Below are 22,435 nucleotides of genomic sequence, written 5' to 3' on the forward strand. Positions count from 1 at the left end.
TGAGGAAGGATTTGAGGTTAAAATTTGACTTATTTCTCATGCAAGAGGCCTGACAGGTAAGGTAGATGAGCTTTGGGCATGGATAGGTACATACAACTGGGACATTGTAGCTATTATGGAAACCTGGTTAAGAGTGGGGCAGGACTGTCTACTCAATTTTCCATGCTACAGATGAGGTTAAAAGTGGAGGGGGTGTTGCATTATTGGTGAAGAGGATGTCACGGCAGTGATCAGAGGTGGCATTATAGGCAGTTTGTCAGTGAGGCGATGTGGGTGAAGCAGAGGAAGAAGAAAGGGATGATCCCCTTGGTCGGAGTGTACTGTAGGCTCACACATAGTTAATGGGAATTAGACGATCAAATATGTCAGGAGGTGGCAGGCAGCTGCAGGTCTAATAAGGTTGTTGTAGTAAGGGATTTTAACTTTCCCAATATTGACTGGGAATGTCATAGTGTAACAGGTTTGAATGGGGCAAAATTTGTCAAATGTCTTCAGGAACATTTCCTGCAGCAATATGTTTAATAAATTTCCTCCGGATTTGATCCTAACTATGGGTAATGTCTACAAAGAGTTGGCTTGTTCTCCCCATGATCTGCATGGGTTTTCTTTGGGTGCTCCGGTTTCCTCCCACACTCCAAAGATGTGCAGGTTTACAGGTTAATTTGGCTTTGATAAAAATTGTAATTCATCACTGGTGTGTAGGAGGATTGTTGGTTGGTGTGAACTCGGTGCACAGAAAGGCATGTTTCAGCGCTGTACCTCCAAACTAAACTAAACATGCACATTAGTGAAGGGGAAGACAGGTGAGTGTAAGGAAGCTTGGATAATGCGGAAAATTGAGGCACTGGTCAAGAGTAAGGAGGAATGGGGCAGGTATAAGCAGCTGGGATCGAGTGTATCCTTGGAGAAGTTTCAGGAATAAGAAAAAATAAGGAAATCAGGGAATTAAGATTAATCCCAAGAGATTTTATAAGTACACAAAGAGAAAAAGACTAACCAGGGGGAGAATGGAACCCCTCAGGAATCAAAGCAGTCAACTCTTTGGGGAGCCACATGAGATGGGCAGGGTCTTCAATTAATATTGCTCCTCTGTTTTTACCATGAAGAAAGACATGAGGAGGACAGGGGAACTTGGGGCAATCAATGGAAGTGGCTTGAGAGCAGTCAGTATTATGGTTGTGGTGGTGCTGAAGGATCTGATGTGTCTGAAGGTAGACAAATCCGAGCCTGATCAGATATATCCGAGAAAACTGTGAGAAAGTAGATAGGAAATTGCAGGTGCCCTTGCTGAGCTTTACGTCTACATTAAATACAGATGAGGTGCCTGAAGACATGAGGGCGCAAATGGCATGCCTCTATTCAAGCAGGGCTGCAGAGAAAAGCCTGGCAACTACAGGCCTGACATCTGTGGTCGGAAAGTTACTGGAGAGTATTGTAAGGGATAAGAAAAGCATGCATTTTTGACGCACGTGCTGATTAGGGATATAGAGCATGGATCTGTACGAGGGAGCTCATGTCTCACGAATCTGATTGAGTTTTTTTGAAGATGTGACCAAAAATGTTCATGAGGGCAGAGCTGTAGACGGATTTATGGATTCCAGTAAATAATTCAACAAGGTTCCATGTGGTAAGTTCCTCTGGAAGGTTAGATTGCATGGGAACCAAAGAGAGATAGCTGAATGGATGGAAAATTGGCTTCATGGAAGGAAGCAGGGGCTAATGGTGAAAAGTTGCTTCTCAGACTGGAGGCCCATGACTAGTGGTGTGCCTCAGAGCTCAGTGCTGGGCCCATAACATTTTGGCATCTGTATCTATGATTTGGACGAGAACATACATGGCGTGGTTGTCAAGTCTGCAGATGATACAAAAGTAGATGGTATTGTAGATAGTGAAGGTGGTTGTGAAAAATTGCAGCAGGATCTTGATCGGTTGGGCATGTGGGCCGAGGAATAATTGATGGGATTTAATACAGAGAAATGTGAGGTGTTGCCTTTCGTGAATTCTAACATGGGCATGACCTACACAGTGAAAAGAGCGCTCTGTGGACTGTTGTCGAGCAGAGGGATCCAAGAATGCAGCGACATAGTTCCTTGAATGTGGCGTTACCGGTAGACAGGGTGATTAACAAGGCATGTGGCACATTAGCCAAACGTCAGAGAATTTAGGATTTATTTGGGAGGTCATGCTGCAGTTATATAATTCACTGATGGAGTAGAATTCAAAGTGTTTCTCTGCATGGAGCCGCACGTCCGTACAAATGGCGGCAGCACAGTTTCAGTCGCTGTCACCAGAACCCTGATTATAAACGTGGGCCACAATCCGTGGACACAGAGCAGCCCCTCGCTCTGATCCGCCTTTGTCCCAGGTGGACTGACCCACACAGTCCTGAGCCGGAGCGAGCGTGGCATTGAACTCTGATCGGTAATTTTCACTTTCGCTGGTCGGGAACATCCCGCTTTTGGATTCACCGCCTCAGAGCGGAAACAATCACATTGCCACATTATTTACAAAACACCTCCCGCCCATTTTCAGTTTCCGAATGTAATGCCGCGCTTTAAATCGGGCAGCATGGCAGGTACTGCTGACAGAATCCACAGGCACCGGTCTCGGCAGCACAGGCGGCCGCTCCCGGATCACAAGCCGCTGCATTTCTTTACACGCTGCATTGGAAGATGGCTTTGGGCAGTGTTTGGAGAGTTTGGATTGTGTGGGTGTTGTTGTCCGGGACCCTGAGCCTGGGCTGTGAGAGGCTGCAGTTACTACAGGATCTCAACACGGACACTTTGGGCAAACTGAATGAAATGGTGAGTAGTACCCGCTGCTTGAGACCGATTCGACACTCTCGGCGAGCTTTGATTATTTATTTCCCTGATAGAAGCGGTGCAATAGTTTGAAGCTTTGACGGGTTCCTTGTCTGATATCCGCGCGTCGCTTATCTGTCATTTACTGGATTCTCTAGAACATAATTTACCCTCTTCCTCCAGGGCGGCCCCTTTCCATGGCATTGTGTCAGAGAGAAGGTCACTTTGAAAACACAGCCCTTGAAACTGGTGAACCTTGCAAATGGGTTGACGGTGAGTGATTGGATTTTTACTTCATTCTAGTCCACCATTCGCCTTATCTAGAACATTTATCGACTCATAAAAGTACCATTAGCAAATTTGCAGATGATACAAAGCTGGGTGGTAGTGTGAACTATGAGAAGGATGCTATGAGGTTGCTGGGTGACTTGGACAGGTTGTGTGAGTGGGCGGATGCATGGCAGATGCAGTTTAATGCGGATAAGTGTGAGGTTATCGACTTTGGTGGTAAGAACAGGAAGGCAAAGTATTATCTGAATGGTGTCGAGTTAGGAAAAGGGGACGTACAACGAGATCTGGGTGTCCTAGTGCACCAGTCACTGAAAGGAAGCATGCAGGTACAGCAGGCAGTGAAGAAAGCCAATGGAATGTTGGCCTTCATAACAAGAGGAGTTGAGTAGAGGAGCAAAGAGGTCCTTCTGCAGTTGTACAGGGCCCTAGTGAGACCGCACCTGGAGTACTGTGTGCAGTTTCGGTCTCCAAATTTGAGGAAGGGTATTCTTGCTATTGAGGGCGTGCAGCGTAGGTTTATTAGGTTCATTCCCGGAATGGCGGGACTGCCATATGTTGAAAGACTGGAGCGGCTAAGCTTGTATACACTGGAATTTAGAAGGATGAGAGGAGATCTTATCGAAACGTATAAGATTATTAAGGGGTTGGACACGTTAGAGGCAGGAAACATGTCCCCAATGTTGAGGGAGTCCAGAACAAGCGGCCACAGTTTCAGAATAAGGGGTAGAACTTAGAACTGAGACGAGGAAAAACCTTTTCAGTCAGAGAGTTGTGATACTGTGGAATTCTCTGCCTCAGAAGGCAGTGGAGGCCAATTCTCTGAATGCATTCAAGAGAGAGCTGGATAGAGCTCTTAAGGATAGCGGAGTCAGGGGGTATGGGGAGAAGGCAGGAACGGGGTACTGATTGAGAATGTTCAGCCATGATCACATTGAATGGTGGTGCTGGCTCGAAGGGCCGAATGGCCTACTCCTGCACCTATTGTCTATTGTCTATTGAATCACTGACTATGCTCATGGCTGATGCAGATGCTGAGAAATAGTTCTATTGTGGATAGCGAGCGGGGATGACTCTGAGCTCATAAGATGAGTAAATGGGCTTTGGGATATACTTTTCTTGCGATATCTTTTGCGCCTTTCTATCTTACTCACACTAGCATGATGGGAGAGAGAAAACAGGGAATTATAGACAGGTTAGCCTGACATCGGTGTTGGGGAAGAAACTGGAGTCAATTATAAAAGATGAAGTAGCGGAACATTTGGACAGCAGTTACAGGATCGGTCCGAGTCAGCATGGATTTACGAAGGAGAAATCATGCTTGAATAATATTATGGAATTTTTTGAGGATGTAACTAGGAAAATGGAAAAGGGAGAGCCAGTGGATATAGTGTAGCTGGACTTTCAGAAAGCCTTTGATAAGGTCCCACATAGGAGATAAGTGGGCAAAATTAGAGTACATGGTATTGGGGGTAGGGTACTGACATCGATAGAATATTGGTTGGCAGACAGGAAACAAAGAGTTGGGATTAACGGGTCCCTTTCAGAATTCATGCAGTGACTGGAAGGGTACCGCAAGGCTCGGCGCTCGGACCGCAGCGATTTACAATATACATTAATAACTTAGATAAAAGGGATTAAAAGTAACATTAGCAAATTTGCAGATGACACAAAGTTGGGTGGCATTATGAACTATGAGAAGGATGCTATGAGGATGCAGGATGACTCGAACAGGTTGTGTGAGTGGGCAGATGCAAGGCAGGTGCAGTTTAATGTGGATAAATATAAGGTTATCCACGTTGGTGGCAAGAACAGGAAGGCAGTGAAGAAAGCATGTTGGCCTTCATACCAAGAGGACTTGATTCTAGGAGCAAAGAGGTCCTTCTGCAGTTGTAAAGGGCCCTAGTGAGACCACATCTGGAGTATCGTGGGCAGTTTTGGTCTTCAAATTTGAGGAAGGACATTCTTGCTATTGAGGGAGTGCAGCGTAGGTTCACGGGGTTAATTCCCTGTGATGGCGGGACTGTGGTACGTTAAAAGAATGGAGCGACTGTGCATGTATACACTGGAATTTAGAAGGGATCTTATTGAAACATATAAAATTATTAAGGTATTGGACACGCTAGAGGCAGGAAACATGTTCCCGGTGTTGGGGGAGTTCAGAACCAGGGGCCACAGTTTAATAATAAGGAGTAGGCCATTTAGAACGGAGCTGGAATGGAACCAATGTCCTGGGGGGGGGGGGGGGGGTGTTTGCTAGTGCTGTCGGGGAGGATTTAAACTAGTGTGTCAGGGGGATGGGAGCAGGAGCAGAGAGACAGAGGGGTGTAAAATGAGGGTAGAAGCAACAGGTAGCAAGGTGAAAAGTAAAAGTGGCAGGCAGACAAATCCAGGGCAAAAATCAAAAAGGGCCACTTTTCAACATAATTTTATAAGGGGTAAGATAGTTGTAAAAACAAGCCTGAAGGCTTTGTGTCTCAATGCAAGGAGTATACATAATAAGGTGGATGAATTAAATGTGGAGATAGTTATTAATGATTATGATATAGTTGGGATTACGGAGACATGGCTCCAGGGTGACCAAGGCTGGGAGCTCAACATCCAGGGATATTCTATATTCAGGCGGGATAGACAGAAAGGAAAAGGAGGTGGGGTAGCGTTACTGGTTGGAGAGGAGATTAAAGCAGTGGAAAGGAAGGACATTAGCTTGGAGGAAGTGGAATCGATATGGGTAGAGCTATGAAACACTAAGGGGCTGAAAACGCTAGTGGGAGTTGTGTACAGGCCACCTAACAGCAATAGTGAGGTTGGGGATGCCATCAAGCAGGAAATTAGAAATGCGTGCACTAAAGGTGCAGCAGTTATAATGGGTGACTTCAATCTACATATAGATTGGGTGAACCAAACTGGCAGGGGTGCTGAGGAAGAGGATTTCTTGGAATGTTTGAGAGATGGTTTTCTAAACCAATATGTCGAGGAACCAAAGAGAGAACAGGCCATTCTAGACTGGGTATTGAGTAATGAGGAAGGGTTAGTTAGCAGTCTTGTTGTGCGAGGCCCCTTGGGCAAGAGTGATCATAATATGGTAGAGTTCTTCATTAGGAAGGAGAGTGACGAAGTCAATACAGAAACAAGTGTTCTGAACTTAAGAAAGGTAACTTTGAGGGTATGAGGCGTGAATTGTCCAAGATAGACTGGCGATTGATGCTGAAAGGGTTGACGGTGGACATGCAATGGAAGGCATTTAAAGGTCGCATGGATGAACTACAACAAGTGTTCATCCCAGTTTGGCAAAAGAACAAACCAGGAAAGGTAGTGCATCCGTGGCTAACAAGGGAAATCAAGGATAGTATTAAAACAAAAGATGAAGCATACAGATTAGCCAGAAAAAGTAGCATACCAGAGGACTGGGAGAAATTCAGAGTCCAGCAGAAGAGGACAAAGGGCTTAATTGGGAAAGGGAAAATAGATTATGAGGGAAAACTGGCAAGGAACGTAAAAACTGACTGCAAAAGCTTTTATAGATATGTCAAGACAAAAAGATTAGTTAAGACAAATGTAGGTCCCTTGCAGTCAGAAACAGGTGAATTGATCATGGGGAACAAGCAGATGGCAGGCCAATTGAACAAATACTTTGGTTCTGTCTTCACTAAGGAAGACATAAACAGTCTGCCGGAAATAGCGGGGGACCGGGGGTCAAATGAGATGGAGGAACTGAGGGAAATCCAGGTTAGTCAGAAGTGGTGTTAGGTAAATTAAATGGATTAAAGGCAGATAAATCCCCAGGGCCAGATAGGCTGCATCCCAGAGTGCTTAAGGAAGTAGCCTCAGAAATAGTGGATGCATTAGTGATAATTTTTCAAAACTCTTTAGATTCTGGAATAGTTCCTGAGGACTGGAGGGTAGCTAATGTAACCCCACTTTTTAAAAAGGGAGGGAGAGAGAAAACGGGGAATTATAGACCAGTTAGCCTAACATCGGTAGTGGGGAAAATGCTAGAGTCAGTTATTAAAGATGTGATAACATCACATTTGGAAAGTGGTGAAATCATCGGACAAAGTCAGCATGGATTTACCAAAGGCAAATCATGTCTGACGAATCTTATGGAATTTTTCGAGGATGTAACTAGTAGAGTGGATAAGGGAGAACCAGTCGATGTGTTACATCTGGACTTTCAGAAGGCCTTCGACAAGGTCCCACATAGGAGATTGGTGTACAAACTTAAAGCACACGGTATTGAGGGTTCAGTGTTGAGGTGGATAGAAAATTGGTTGGCGGACAGGAAGCAAAGAGTAGGAATAAACGGGTCCTTTTCGGAATGGCAGGCAGTGACTAGTGGGGTACCGCAAGGCTCAGTGCTGGGACCCCAGTTATTTACAGTGTATATTAATGATTTGGACGAGGGAATTGAATGCAACATCTCTAAGTTTGCGGATGACACGAAGCTGGGTGGCAGTGTTAGCTGCGAGGAGGATGCTAGGAGGCTGCAGAGTGACTTGGATAGATTAGGCGTGTGGGCAAATGCATGGCAGATGCAATATAATGTAGATAAATGTGAGGTTATCCACTTTGGCGGCAAGAACAGGAAAGCAGAGTATTACCTGAATAGTGACCGATTGGGAGAAGGGGAGATGCAACGTGACCTGGGTGTCATGGTGCACCAGTCATTGAAAGCAAGCATGCAGGTGCAGCAGGCAGTGAAGAAAGCGAATGGTATGTTGGAATTCATGGCAAGATGATTTGAGTTTAGGAGCAGGGAGGTTCTGCTGCAGTTGTACAGGGCCTTGGTGAGACCGCACCTGGTGTATTGTGTGCAGTTTTGGTCTCCTAACCTGAGGAAAGACGTTCTTGCCTTAGAGGGAGTACAGAGAAGGTTCACCAGATTGATCCCTGGGATGGCGGGACTTTCATATTAGGTAAGACTGGATAGACTGGGCTTGTACTCGCTGGAATTTAGAAGACTGAGGGGGGGAATCTTATAGAAACATATAAAATTCTTAAGGGGTTGGAGAGGCTAGATGCGGGAAGATTGTTCCCGATGTTGGGGGAGTCCAGAACCAGGGGTCACAGCTTAAGGATAAGGGGGAAGTCTTTTAGGACCGAGGTGAGAAAAATTTCTTCACACAGAGAGTGGTGAGCCTGTGGAATTCTCTGCCACAGAAGGTAGTTGAGGCCAGTTCATTGGCGATATTTAAGACGGAGTTAGATGTAGCCCTTTTTGCTAAAGGGATCAGGGGGTATGGAGAGAAGGCAGGTACAGGCTACTGAGCTGGATGATCAGCCATGATCATATTGAATGGCGGTGCGGGCTCGAAGGGCCGAATGGCATAATCCTGCTCCTATTTTCTATGTTTCTATGAGGAAAAACTTTTCACTCAGAGAGATGTGAACCTGTGGAATTCTCTGCTTCAGAAGGCAGTGGAGGCCAATTCTCTGGATGCTTTCAAGAGAGACTTAAATACAGCTCTTAAAGATAGCGGAGTCAAGGAATATGGGGAGAAGGCTGGAACGGGGTACTGATTGTGGATGATCAGCCATGATCACAGTGAATGTCGGTGTTGGCTCGAAAGGCCGAATGGCCTTCTCCTGCACTTATTGTTTATTGTCTATTGTCTATTATCTCACACATTTAGTCTTTCTAACCCGATGGACTGAATCTTACTGTCCATTTCAAACGTTTAATGCTCTCCAATCGCCTGGGAATATCATATCTTTCTCCCGTTAACGGTTTGGCGCGGTCTCACCTCCTCAATTCAATGTCATGAACATGACACAGTGCCAGTTAAGTGATATAATCCTGGAATTGTTAGAGCAGGATCCTTAACATTGAAGAGCAGATAAGTTGCACGTTCCTTTCTGGATCATCCTTCCACCTTTATGGAAGTTGGGAGTTATATTTCCACTCATTCCATCCAGTGAATTAATTTCCAATATCCAAAGCAGGCGGGTGCATTAAGAACCATATTTTTCCTTTCTTTACCTTACTAGTTTTCTTAATTGAATTCTAATGAAGCTCGATAAATGTGTGCTTTGTATAGTGTTTTTAAAGAAATTCATCATTTTCATCGTTGTGAACATCTCGAATACTTTCCAGTAATGTGACAGTGTTTCTTCCTTTATTTCGTGTACATTACATCCTTTTCTCCTCTCCGCAGGGTCTGGAGAAGCTCCAGATTGTCCTTCAAACACTGAGGCAAACCAGCGAGATCTACAGCGAGGATTCGGGCTCGGTCCCGTGGCCCCGAGAAGGGGTGCAAAGGTTCCGGCTTCTCCTGTATCGGCAGATCAGAGAGCTGGAGGAATGCGCGAGGAAACCAGCGCCGGAATCTCAGCAAAGGAGGAACATTGCTGTTCACAAATACTTTCGGAAACTGCGAAGCTTTCGCAAACATCATGTGAGTTGGATGTGCTTATAATCCGTGTTTATTTGCAGATATTGCATTTCACCCAAATTCAATCTGTCCATTGCTCAATGTATTTTCCTGATTCCTTCCTTTTTCTAGAAATTTGGCGACTGTGCCTGGGAAATTATCCGCGCCGAGACAAGAGCCCATTTACAGCAGATCCTTCTCGTAACGGCGAACATGAGGAGCTGAAACTGAACATTTGCCCGTGCGCCGGCAGCACAAGAAGGATCTCGACCTGAAACCACACCTGTTCCTTTTCTCCAGACATGCTGCCTGACCCGCTGAGAGACTCCAGCACTTTGTATCTATCTACGGGGAAAGAAGAATTAAATGAACAATATTTTATTTGTAAATGTTTTCAACCGGGAGTTGAGAAAGTGGGAATTACGTGTGGATGTTATTCCCTATTTACTGTTTATTCTGATGGGATTTCGTTCTGTTTGTTTCCGATGAAATGTTTCACTCGGTGTTGGTTTTACAGTATTGTTAACATCCCAGCGTTTGTGCGACGGAGCAGCAACGAGGAACATATTTCCATTCCGTGTCACCGTGTTGGGCCTATTATCCCACCCACTGGCGTTGCAGCTCCAACTGTCCAAACTGAGCTCAGGGCTCGGTTGTGATGAATGTTGCCGTGTTTGGGGGCGAGCTGTGGACGCCACACGACAGGAAACTGATGAAAAACATTCAGCGGCTGGCCGTAATTTGTAAAAGCATATTCCTGTTTCAAAACTGTGGATTATATCGGTCTATTGATGTATTTATTTTGGTTTATTTAACTTTTATCTATTTATTCATTTATTTCTGTGGTTTATCTGAAATGTGCTGATTATTCAGCCCACGAAATTGATATTTTGTACAAATGCAACGATATAAATTATTTTTGTAACATAGTTATTTATAGATATTCATTGAGATGTGATTTTTTGCACTGGAATATTTTACACTGAAGGATTCAAATTTACGATCAATAAATAGTTCACAAACTCACATCTGTTCTGAACTGATGTTATTATTAATGTTTGTGTATGTCAGTTGTTTAAAAGTATGTTTACGAACGCAAATGTGTTATACTCCTCTCCCCGTGGTCAGGGCCGGATTAACATTTGCTACGGGCCCCGCGCTTTAAACGGCCCCGCGCTTTCAAAGTCCCCAGCCCATTTTCTCCAGCCCCGCCCCCCCCGAACTCTCCCACTCCTCCGGCCCTCCTTCTCCCTACTCCTCCCGTGCTCTCAACCCACTCCCCTGGCATTTGCTCTCCTGAATCCTCCACTGTTCTCTCTTCCACGTACCTCTCGCCTGCTCTTTCCCTACCCCTCCACCCTCCCTCTCCTTGCTAGGGCCTTCTCTCTCTCCCCACTCCTCTGGCTCTCTCCTTCTCCCCACTCCACTGGGCGTCTCTCTCCCCAATCCTCTTCCCTCTCGCCTCCCAGACGTTCGTTCCTCCAAATAGCTACTGTTCCAGTCCTCTCTTCCGCCAATCTACATCCCCCCTTTATTCCGTCTTCTGTCCCACTCTCCCTCCTCTTCTCCATTCCACTCCCCACTCTACGTATCTCCATTACACTCTCCCTGTTTCCTCCGAACCTCTTTCCCCCACAATTCCCTCCGTGACCCCCCCCCCCCCCCCCCGGCCTTTTCTTTCCATTTCTATAGGGACTTTCCCCTCACACTTTCGGCATTACCTGTCCGCACGTCTCTCTCTCTCTCTCTCTCTCTCTCTCTCTCTCTCTCTCTCCTTCTAGCCCATACTCCCAAAATCCTGCGACTCCCTCTCACCCATCCCAAAAGCTCCGGCCCTCTTTCTCACCAACCCCCGGCCTTCTCTCCTCACTTCCCGGGTCCTGTCTCCTCCTCCACTCTTCTACCACCTCCTTTACCCACCCCTTGCATGCCTCGCAGCATCCACTACTCAAGCACTCCCCACCCCTACTCCGTCCCTCTCACCCCTCTACCTCCAGTCCTGCCTCTGCTCACTCCTCCGGCCCTACCTTTCACACATTCCTCCGGCCCTCCCTGTCTCTACTTGTCTGGGACCCTGCGCTCCCACTCTTCCGGCCCTCTTCTCGCAATCCTCAATCATTCTCCCCACGGTGGTGCAGCTGTAGAGTTGCTGCCTTACAGCACTACCAGCACCGGAGACTCGGGTTCCATCCCAAGCGCGGGTTCTGTCTGTATGGAGTATGTACGTTCTCCGCGTGACCGCGTGAGCTTTCTACGAGATCTTCGGTTTCCTTCCACACTCCAAAGACGTACAGGTTTGTAGGTTAATTGGCTTGGTGTATGTGTGAAATTGTTCCTAGTGTGAGCGGGGATCGCTGGTCAGTACAGACGGTGGGCCAAATGGCCTGTTTTTGCGCTGTATTTCTTAACTAAACCCCTCCATTACACAATCTCTGAGAGTCCCATATTAGGCCCGTGGGCCGCCGTATGCCCCGACAGTGTCAGCTAACGAAACACGTTAACGTTAACGGAGTTGGGGGAGCGATGCCGAGTGTGTTTGGGGACTAATGCTGAGTGTGTTTGGGGAGCGGGGCCGATTGTGTGCGGGCAGCGAAGCCGAGTGTGTTCGCTGAACAAAGGTTGCAACCCGCCTCCTGGTTCTGGTTCTGGTTGATTACTGCGCAAACACATCATAAGTGGTTATCTGGGGCAGGTCGGAGTGAGTAGAGTAGCGATTAAATTTTGAAGTGGGCCTTTCTGACCAAGTTGAGGAGATCTAGTTGCGCAATCCCCTTTTTAAAGACACTTGACTAATATGTGTTGCCCAACTTAAATCAATAGACAATAGGTGCAGGAGGAGGCCATTCGGCCCTTCAAGCCAGCCATTCTCTCCATTCAATGTGATCATGGCTGATCATTCTCAATCAGTACCCCATGCCTGCCTTCTCCCCATACCCCCTGACTCCGCTATCCTTAAGAGCTCTATCTAGCTCTCTCTTGAATGCTTTCAGAGAATTGGCCTCCACTGCCTTCTGAGGCAGAGAATTCCACAGATTCACAACTCTCTGACTGAAAACGTTTTTCCTCAACTCAGTTCTAAATCTTTGCTTAATTTGACTCCTAGATATGGGTGATGGTCGACAGCAATATATGGCTACCCATGTTGTATTCCAATAAACGTCTTGTGTGAGACATGCATGGTATGACATTTGGTTGTATTAAATGACATCTGCCTGGTTTCCCCCCACTCATGGAGAGCATCCAGATCCTTCTGTAAGGTCAACCTGTCTTTTTGTGTTTTAATCTCCCTATAAATTATGGCATCATCTGGACTCTGGACGAAAATGCATTTGGAATGTCATTGATATACAGTAGGAAGAGCAATGGACCCACGACAGTCCCCTGTGGCACACCTGATGTCACAAGAGTTTCAATAGACGTCTCTCCTCCAAGAGAACTCGCTGGTGTCTCCGTGTCAAAAGATCTCAATCCATTTTAAGAGGTTACCGTCCATTTCTACATGGTTGATCTTGTACAGGATCCGCTTGTGGGGAACCTCATCAAAAGCTTTACTGAAGTCTAATATAATCTGGTCAGTCTGACCCTTGTTATCGAGTGACCTGGCTTTCACATGATCGACCCTGTCTGAAGCCATGTTGCTGGTTAGTTAGTACCTTGTGGAAGATTCCATTCCTGGCCTGGGCTGCCGTCATTGGTGGAGCGGGAGCACGTGGCCGCTGGCTGGGGGAGGTCACGTGGGGCGCGGGCGGTGACGTCACCTTGTCCCGTATTTAAGGCCCCTTAAGGCTACTCGCTTAATCCGGCCCTGCCTGCAGTCTATGGCTGGATCTCACTTCCATCTCCCAGACGGAACAAGAATAGACTTCCCCTGGTCCTTGGCGTTCACCCCACCAGCCTCTGCATCCAACACATCATTCTCCTACAATTCCGCCACATTCAACGTGATCCCACCACCAATCGCACTCCCCGCAACCCCTTGTTTCACCACTCCCCTCCCAAACCGCCTTCTCCCCACGTACTTCCCCCTGCAACTGCAGGCGATGCAACACCTGACTCTCCACTTCCTCTCTCACTTGTACCAGAGAGGTCCACTGTCCTACCAGGTGACAAAGAGGTTCAATCTCACAGTTTCTAAATAATTGGATTTCTACTTCATTGTTTTCTAGACGTCGTCTTGTCAAAGGCACATTCATCATATTCAAAGTCTATTAATGTGAATTCTTTTTGGCCCAGTGTGGATGTGGTAATAATTGTGGAACTTGTTCAAATATCTAATACGGTGCAAACTCACAAGCTGCAGGTATCATTTTGAATTTCAAAATTCCCTGGTGTGCAGTGAATGGATGAGAATGCACGATAACAAAGAACTACCGTGAACAAGTGATGGTTGGTCAGTGTGGATTCGGTGGCCGACCGGCATGTTTCCAAGCTGTATCTCTGAATTAAACGAAACGTGTTGTTCTCCTGCAACGTTAGATTTGACTGAGTGACGGTAAAACAAATGTTTTCGCAATATTTTAGTGCACGTGGCAACAATAACCCAATACCAGTTGATCCCGTTTCCCTTCAGCCTCTCAGCGGGACTCGAGCGGTTCACACACACGCCCACTCTCGGATGTGACGAACCCGTCTCTTCCCCGGGACACTTTCGCTTTGGCTGAAGTCGCGCCGCGGCCGCTTCCCCCCGGCAGAACCATCCGGAGACTTCCCGCGACGGCGAGAAGAGAGGAAAAGGATCGGGACCGAATTCACACTCGGCTCGAAGCCGTTTAATTTCGGAGAAAAGCAGAAATGTTTGGTGTAAAGAACAGAGAGGCCAGAAGCACTTTCCCTCGGAGAGCAGAGTGTGGGTCAGGTGTATCGACGCTGAGAGAGTCGCCACCAACCAAGCGGCCGTGAGCCGGCTCTCCGCACTGTCCCTGTGAGATGTGGCTTCACCGCAGTTGGGTGAGTGGAGGGGCGGCTTTAACACAATCTCTGTCCGTGGCTCCGAGGGTGAGCGCTGAAAGGCGCAGTGTTAATATAACCCGGATAAAATGCAGCGCCCAGCAATGCACAGACACAGTCACGTCCCCCTCCCCACCCCGTCCCCTGCCCAGACTGAGCCTCCCCCACAACACCTGCGACCCCCTGATGTGAACCTGCGAAACTCTGAGCCGCAGCGCCGCTTATTCTCTCCCATCGCGGATTTCCCCGTCGCTGCTGCGGGACTCTCCCACTTTCACATTCCTTACTTCAGAACGGAGACCGCTCTCTCCCGACACCATCCAAATTTCCAGTGGAATCATTTCACTTTTCAAACATCACCTATTTTCGGATTGTATCACATTAAAGCGGGCAGCATGGCAGATACAGCTCACAGAATCCACCGTCATCGATCAGGGACCGTTATCGCAGCTGATTCTGGTCTCAGATCGGTGCTTTACTCAGTGTGGTTTGAAGATGGCTTTGGGCAGTGTCTGCAGAGTTTGCATTGTGTGGGTGTTGTTGTCCGGGACCCTGAGCCTGGGCTGTGAGAGGCTGCAGTTACTGCAAGTTCTCAACACGGATACTCTGGGCAAACTGAATGAAATGGTGAGTTGTACCGGCTTCCAGAGACTGAGATTTGTTGTTATATAGTTAGTGTTTACCTGGAGCCTGTTCTCCCGTATTTCTCTGCTTGAGGTTGTTTATATCCTGCTCTCGGTATCTCCCCCTTCGCTCTCCCCGTTGTACTTGAGTTTGGCTTGATTGCCTTTGCAACAGAATTATCCGATTCGAATGGATAGCAAGGGAAGATTTGGGGCTGTGAGTAACGTTGACATCTTGTGTTTCAGGGTGGCCACCTACCCCGACAGTGTTGGACTGAGCGGCGGTCGCTGAAAACCAAGCCCTTGGACCTGGTGAAACTGTCCATGGCGGCTGAGGTGAGTAAACTCGGCATTTTACTTAAACGTAGTTCACACAAGATCTTAAATTTCTGCTGTGCACTCATAATCCCTCTCTTCCTGGTTTACCTTTTCCAGTTATCTCACACACCAATTTAGTTTACCACTTGATTTGATCTCCTGGGAATACTCTCCTCCTCTCAAACCATCTCTCAACCTGTGTCCACCATAGGCGATATCACCATTGACACCTCTCTAACATGCTGATGACAGAGAGCAGTGAGGGATGCTGAGGTTCACCACTGGTCTGGTTAAATACTTCCACATCTCAGCATGTCCACTGGGTTCAAGGAGGAGAAAGCACAGGTTGACCGAGGAGAGGTGTACAACATTATGTGTCTTGGATAGGGTAGACAGCATTTTACATTTCCCGTATAGCAGAGATATCTGTAACACGAGGCCATGAGTTTGAAGAAAAATGTCAGAGTTTAGATTGCTTGGAAAGGAAACAATTGTCCAGTCTAAAGCTGGAGTGCACTGCCGTGTGCAGTACTTGGATTGCCTGCACATTGAAGGCTATGATGTTGGTCTGCCTTGATAGACAATGTAAGGAGTGAAAGTACACCCCAGGGAATGCAGATTCTGGTTTAAAAAAAGACAAAAAAGTGCTGGAGTAATTAAGCAGATCAGGCTGACTTACCTCAGAACTTTGTGTCTTTTGCTTTATACAATGTGACATAGAGACCGAGAGGGCTCAAAGACCTTTATTTGTAACTCCAACATCCTCTGGGGTTTTTTTACTTGCCAAGTTTTGGCTCACGTTTTGAAGTGTGGAATGTGTTGAATTCTTGCTTTTATTATTATGGGGTGTTTGTTACACATCTGCTAGCTGAAGGTCCTGATATGATGAAACTTTTGTCAAATTACAAGACTCTTGCCCCCTCCTTTAATCATTCTAAGTCCCCCATCACCAAACCTATACACCTTAGTGTGCATTCCTGGACCTGCAGATATACCATACAATTTTACATGTTCATTTGTTATAGGACCAGAGTTAGGCCATTCGGCCCATCATATCTAGTCTGCCATTCAGTCATGGCTTATCTATCTATACCACTCACCCTCATTCTCTTGAATTCTCCCCATAACCCCTGGCTTCTGAACAAATTTAGATTCTGTTAAACAATGCGTTAAAGTTGTGCATTGTCTTGGCCTCCACAGTCTCCTGTGGCAATTAATTCCACAGATTCACCACCTGTCTTCAGAAAATCTTCCTCATCTCATTTCTAATTGTACACTCCTTAATTCTTAGGCAGGTGCCTCTGGTGACTCTTCCACTAGTGGAAACATCCTCTCCATATCCACTCTATCCAGGCCTTTCACTATTTAGTAAATTACAATGAGGTCCCCCCTCATCTTTCTAAACTACAGCGAGTACAGGCCCAGTGCTGTCAAACACCCATCACATGTTAACCCAATCATACCTGGAATCATTCTTGTAGACCTCCTCTGGACCCTCTCCAAATGCCAGTACGTCCTTCTGCAGACATGGGGCCCAAAACTGCTCACATTACTCCAAATGCGGTCTGATACGTGCCTTATAAATCCTCAGCATTGCATCCCTTCATTTACATTCTAGTCCTCTCAAAATAAAGGCTTGCATGTATTTGCCTTATTTACTACTGATTCATCTTGCAAATTAACTTTTTGGGAATCCTGTAGCAACACTCCCAAATCGTTTGCAATTGCATTTGCTCTTGCCATTAGAAGTTACCGTTCAATTGTTTCACACAATCAATTCATGCAACAGTTTCCTCATACACATCTTTATAGACATTGCACAACTTTATAAAATCTCCACGCGACATTTACAGGTTTGATGAGATTAGTCGGATCTTCTCCTATTTCTCACTTTAACTGCGGACCTACAGCATAGATTGTATTCTTGCAAACTGTTCGGATTCCAGCAAAGACGGTGACACTGTGTCCTGCACCTGAGGCCATACTGCTTGTTAATTGATCATACGCTTTTTAAACTTCTAACTGCAGATTACAATTCAACTGGATCTGACCTTCTCTCAGTTCTGTGTGGTTAGCAAATCTTCAGTTGAGAATTAATTGTTTGAAAATTATGCCTGATTGTGACATCCTATTCTAACCTGATTTGCTCCAGGATCTGTCTAATGTAACCATTTATGTTTTGCACAGGCCCAGGACAGGATCCAGATTGTCCATCAAACACTGCATCACCTCCGCAGGATCTACAGCATGAACCTGAGCTCAGTAACGTGGGTCCAGGCCACAGTGGAACACTTCAGGCTTCTTTTGGATCGGCAGCTGAGAGAGCTGGAAGTCTGTGTCAGGAAACCAAGGACACGCTCCAGGGCAAGGAAGAATGCCACAGTTCTTAAATACTTCAGGAAACTGAGAAAGTTTCTGAAACAGAAGGTGAGCTAATTGACATGAAGCGATGTGAATACTAACTGATTTTGCAGACATATTATTTCTGTTCATTATCTAATAAATGTTGTTGATATTTTCCCTTTTTCAGGGATTCAGTGACTGTGCCTGGGAAATAACCCACGCTGAGACCAGGGCACATTTACAACAGCTCCTTCTCATCATGGCAACAATCAGCAGGGATAACTGAGAATATTTCAGAGACTGAATCAAAAGAGACTAAAATTGATGACTTTAATAGACCTTTTTGTTACAGAGAAAAAATGTCTTATCATAATAATATTACATTCCAGAAGCAAAATCTATCAATTCGTTTACTTATTTATCTATTTATTCAATTCTCTATGTTCTAGAAATCCCTGTAAAGCGTCTTTGAGTGTTTGAAAAGCGCTATATAAACGTAATGCATTATTATTATTATTATTATTAATTGCTGGAAGGACAAATGTGCTGGAGTAACTCAGCAGATCTGTAGAATATGGTTAGGTGATGTTTCGAATTGTCTCCCTTCTTTAGACTTCTTGTGCTGGAAACGTGATAAATGAAATGGAAAACGTTCAAACAATTCAGTATGTGTGGAGTGGAAAACGGAGTTATCCCAAATCAGATAAACTAGCATCATGAATGCTCAAGAACCAGAAATGTTAACATTTAAAAAAACGAATTAATTGTTAGTATTCCTTCACAAACATTAGCTACATTCTCTCCCCTCGGCTTTTGTCTGAACTGTGGTGCATGTCCAGCATTTTTCAATGTATTATTCTGTTATTTTGACTTGATTGAGAGTCATGGAGAACAAAGAACATTTGGATATTTCTGTGTGTTTAAGTGTTGATTTAATTTATTGATATTTATTTTTGTGCCATTATCCTGTGGTGAACTGTGAATCTGGTGAATGATCCCCTCTTTCAAAGACTGACAAATTCAGTGAATTCATTCCATTCATTTAGTGAATAAATTAATTTCAGTTTATTTATATCTGCACTGATATTTTTAAGCATATATATATGTAGGTGAAAATCTGTTAATTTATTGTATTTTAGAGATAAGCAGTGAATATTTTTTCAAAAATAAAATATTTTTTTATTAAAGTGAATGTGTTTTGTGTTTTCATTATTGCATATTTTTAGCATTGTATTTATTTTTGCCAATCTAGCTTATGAATGGGAATTTGCGCATTTCCAGACAAGATCCTCAAATATATTTTTCCCTCTGTAATTTCACAAAGCATAGACAAAGTATGTCAATATATTTTGAAGTGAGTGAATGAATGAATGAATGAATGAATGATACTTTATTCTCACATGTGACAAGTCACAGTAATATTCTTTGTTTACATACCCAAGGTATGCAAAGGGTCTTCACATAAGGGACAAATTTGCATAAAGGGTGCCGACAAAGTGGTAAAGAAGAGGTTTAGTCTCTTTGCTCTCGTTGGATATGATGCCATTTTTTTAGGACTCCCCGGGGGTCATGATGCCATTTTTTTAGGACTTATGTGATACCACATTTGGAGTATTGCATACAGTTCTGATCACCACGTTACAATGGGGAAGCTTTGGAGAGTCTGGGGAATGGGGTTATCAGACTGCTGCATGGACTAAAGTTTAGCAGTTATCAGGAAAGGTTGGACAATCTTTGTTTGGAAAGGATAGACAGAACCTTTTTCCCAGGAAAGAAATGTCAAAGACTGAAGGACATAGCTTTAAGGAGAATGGGGCAAAATGGAATGGAGATGTGTGGGGCAAGTTTTTTACTTCTTGGGGCAAGATGGGTGCCTGGAATGGGGTGCTGGTGGCGGTAGGTAAGGCGGTGGCATTTAAAGGTGGCCTTTAAATAGGGACATGGATATTCAGGGAATGGAGCGATGGGCAGAGGTAATTAATTTAACGGCATGGAAATTGTGGGTCAAATAATCTGTTCTCTGTTTTACTGTTCTACATCCCATGTTGTCCTAGGGACTGGTCAAAGACTCCTGATTTGTCTCCGTTAGATGAGAAAATGGATCAGCTTTCGGTTACTGCACCTGGTGATTGGGGCATCTCAGCAAGATTGTCACATCGACGGTCCAGGAAGAGAAAATGTGGGTGACTACAAAGAAGGGAATTAGACCTTGAGTGCATGTGACCCCAGTGGCCATCCCGCTTCATAACAGGCACACCCTCTTTGGAGTAGTTGGGGGTGGGGGTGGGGGGGTTGCTGTGGAGTGTACATCAGAGGCAGTATCAGTCAAGACTGTGAAATCAGCCCTGCATCGAGTGACAGCAGAGAAGGGCGACTTCAGACAGAGGCGTAGTGGTAGTCGACTCTATAGTTAGTGGTGGGTTCTGCAGAAGCAGTTGAGACACCATGAAGGTGTGCTCCCTTCCTGGTGCCAGGGTCAAGTGCATTTTGTAGTAACTGCATGGCATCCTCAAGGGGGTTTTTGGAGCTGGGAGCAACCGGAAGTCATTGTGCATGTTGGCACAAATGATAGAGGTATCAAAAAGGAAAGGGGTTCAGCATTGGGAGTACGGGGAGTTGGGTAAAAGGCTAAAAGGCAGGAGTTCTGGGGTTGTGATCTATAGATTGCTTCCAGTACCTCGTGAGCATAGGAACAGAAAGATAGGGGAGGTAAATGTATGGCTGAGGAGTTGGTGCTGGAGGCAGGAATTCAGATTTCTGCACCATTGTGATCTCTTCTAGGGCAGCGGTGATCTGCACTAGTGACCTTTACTGCAGAGGTACCAATATCCTGGCAGGCAGATTTGCTAGTGCTACACGGCTGGGTGTAAACCAGATTGGCAGGAGGGTGGGATCTCCTACAGGACAGAGGAAGATGAGTGGTTACAAGGTGGTATGGAGGGTGATGAGAGAAAGTTTAGTGGACAGAGTAGGCAGGAGAAAGGCAGGGAGTGAGGAAGGATTTGAGGTTAAAATTTGACTTATTTCTCATGCAAGAGGCCTGACAGGTAAGGTAGATGAGCTTTGGGCATGGATAGGTACATACAACTGGGACATTGTAGCTATTATGGAAACCTGGTTAAGAGTGGGGCAGGACTGTCTACTCAATTTTCCATGCTACAGGTGAGGTTAAAAGTGGAGGGGGTGTTGCATTATTGGTGAAGAGGATGTCACGGCAGTGATCAGAGGTGGCATTATAGGCAGTTTGTCAGTGAGGCTATGTGGGTGAAGCAGAGGAAGAAGAAAGGGATGATCCCCTTGTTCGGAGTGTACTGTAGGCTCACACATAGTTAATGGGAATTAGACGATCAAATATGTCAGGAGGTGGCAGGCAGCTGCAGGTCTAATAAGGTTGTTGTAGTAAGGGATTTTAACTTTCCCAATATTGACTGGGAATGTGATAGTGTAACAGGTTTGAATGGGGCAAAATTTGTCAAATGTTTTCAGGAACATTTCCTGCAGCAATATGTTTAATAAATTTCCTCCGGATTTGATCCTAACTCTGGGTAATGTCTACAAAGAGTTGGCTTGTTCTCCCCATGATCTGCATGGGTTTTCTTTGGGTGCTCCGGTTTCCTCCCACACTCCAAAGATGTGCAGGTTTACAGGTTAATTTGGCTTTGATAAAAATTGTAATTCATCACTGGTGTGTAGGAGGATTGTTGGTTGGTGTGAACTCGGTGCACAGAAAGGCATGTTTCAGTGCTGTACCTCCAAACTAAACTAAACATGCACATTAGTGAAGGGGAAGACAGGTGAGTGTAAGGAAGCTTGGATAATGCGGAAAATTGAGGCACTGGTCAAGAGTAAGGAGGAATGGGGCAGGTATAAGCAGCTGGGATCGAGTGTATCCTTGGAGAAGTTTCAGGAATAAGAAAAAATAAGGAAATCAGGGAATTAAGATTAATCCCAAGAGATTTTATAAGTACACAAAGAGAAAAAGACTAACCAGGGGGAGAATGGAACCCCTCAGGAATCAAAGCAGTCAACTCTTTGGGGAGCCACATGAGATGGGCAGGGTCTTCAATTAATATTGCTCCTCTGTTTTTACCATGAAGAAAGACATGAGGATGAGAGGGGAACTTGGGGCAATCAATGGAAGTGGCTTGAGAGCAGTCAGTATTATGGTTGTAGTGGTGCTGAAGGATCTGATGTGTCTGAAGGTAGACAAATCCGAGCCTGATCAGATATATCCGAGAAAACTGTGAGAAAGTAGATAGGAAATTGCAGGTGCCCTTGCAGAGCTTTATGTCTACATTAAATACAGATGAGGTGCCTGAAGACATGAGGGCGCAAATGGCATGCCTCTATTCAAGCAGGGCTGCAGAGAAAAGCCTGGCAACTACAGGCCTAACATCTGTGGTCGGAAAGTTACTGGAGAGTATTGTAAGGGATAAGAAAAGCATGCATTTTTGACGCACGTGCTGATTAGGGATATAGAGCATGGATCTGTACGAGGGAGCTCATGTCTCACGAATCTGATTGAGTTTTTTTGAAGATGTGACCAAAAATGTTCATGAGGGCAGAGCTGTAGACGGATTTATGGATTCCAGTAAATAATTCAACAAGGTTCCATGTGGTAAGTTCCTGTGGAATGTTAGATTGCATGGGAACCAAAGAGAGATAGCTGAATGGATGGAAAATTGGCTTCATGGAAGGAAGCAGGGGCTAATGGTGAAAAGTTGCTTCTCAGACTGGAGGCCCA

The 22,435-nt window shown here is 45.4% G+C and overlaps 2 protein-coding genes across 2 annotated transcripts; both read left to right on the top strand.

Moving 5' to 3' along the window:
• The first annotated feature begins 2,672 nt into the window (after positions 1-2,672).
• LOC144607744 (interferon alpha-10-like) lies at positions 2,673-9,685 on the top strand. Its single transcript, XM_078424783.1, has 4 exons — positions 2,673-2,804; positions 2,985-3,074; positions 9,245-9,484; positions 9,593-9,685. Exons 1-4 carry the CDS (start codon positions 2,673-2,675, stop codon positions 9,683-9,685), a joined length of 555 nt encoding a protein of 184 aa, XP_078280909.1.
• A 4,657-nt stretch (positions 9,686-14,342) lies between these two features.
• LOC144607717 (interferon a3-like) lies at positions 14,343-18,798 on the top strand. The gene is made up of 4 exons (XM_078424745.1): positions 14,343-14,407; positions 15,277-15,366; positions 17,536-17,775; positions 17,879-18,798. Exons 1-4 carry the CDS (start codon positions 14,387-14,389, stop codon positions 17,975-17,977), a joined length of 450 nt encoding a protein of 149 aa, XP_078280871.1. The 5' UTR covers positions 14,343-14,386; the 3' UTR covers positions 17,978-18,798.
• The last annotated feature ends 3,637 nt before the right edge of the window (positions 18,799-22,435 follow it).

Source organism: Rhinoraja longicauda, chromosome 29 (genome assembly GCF_053455715.1).
Source record: "Rhinoraja longicauda isolate Sanriku21f chromosome 29, sRhiLon1.1, whole genome shotgun sequence".
In the NCBI taxonomy this organism is placed as follows: Eukaryota; Metazoa; Chordata; class Chondrichthyes; order Rajiformes; family Arhynchobatidae; genus Rhinoraja; species Rhinoraja longicauda.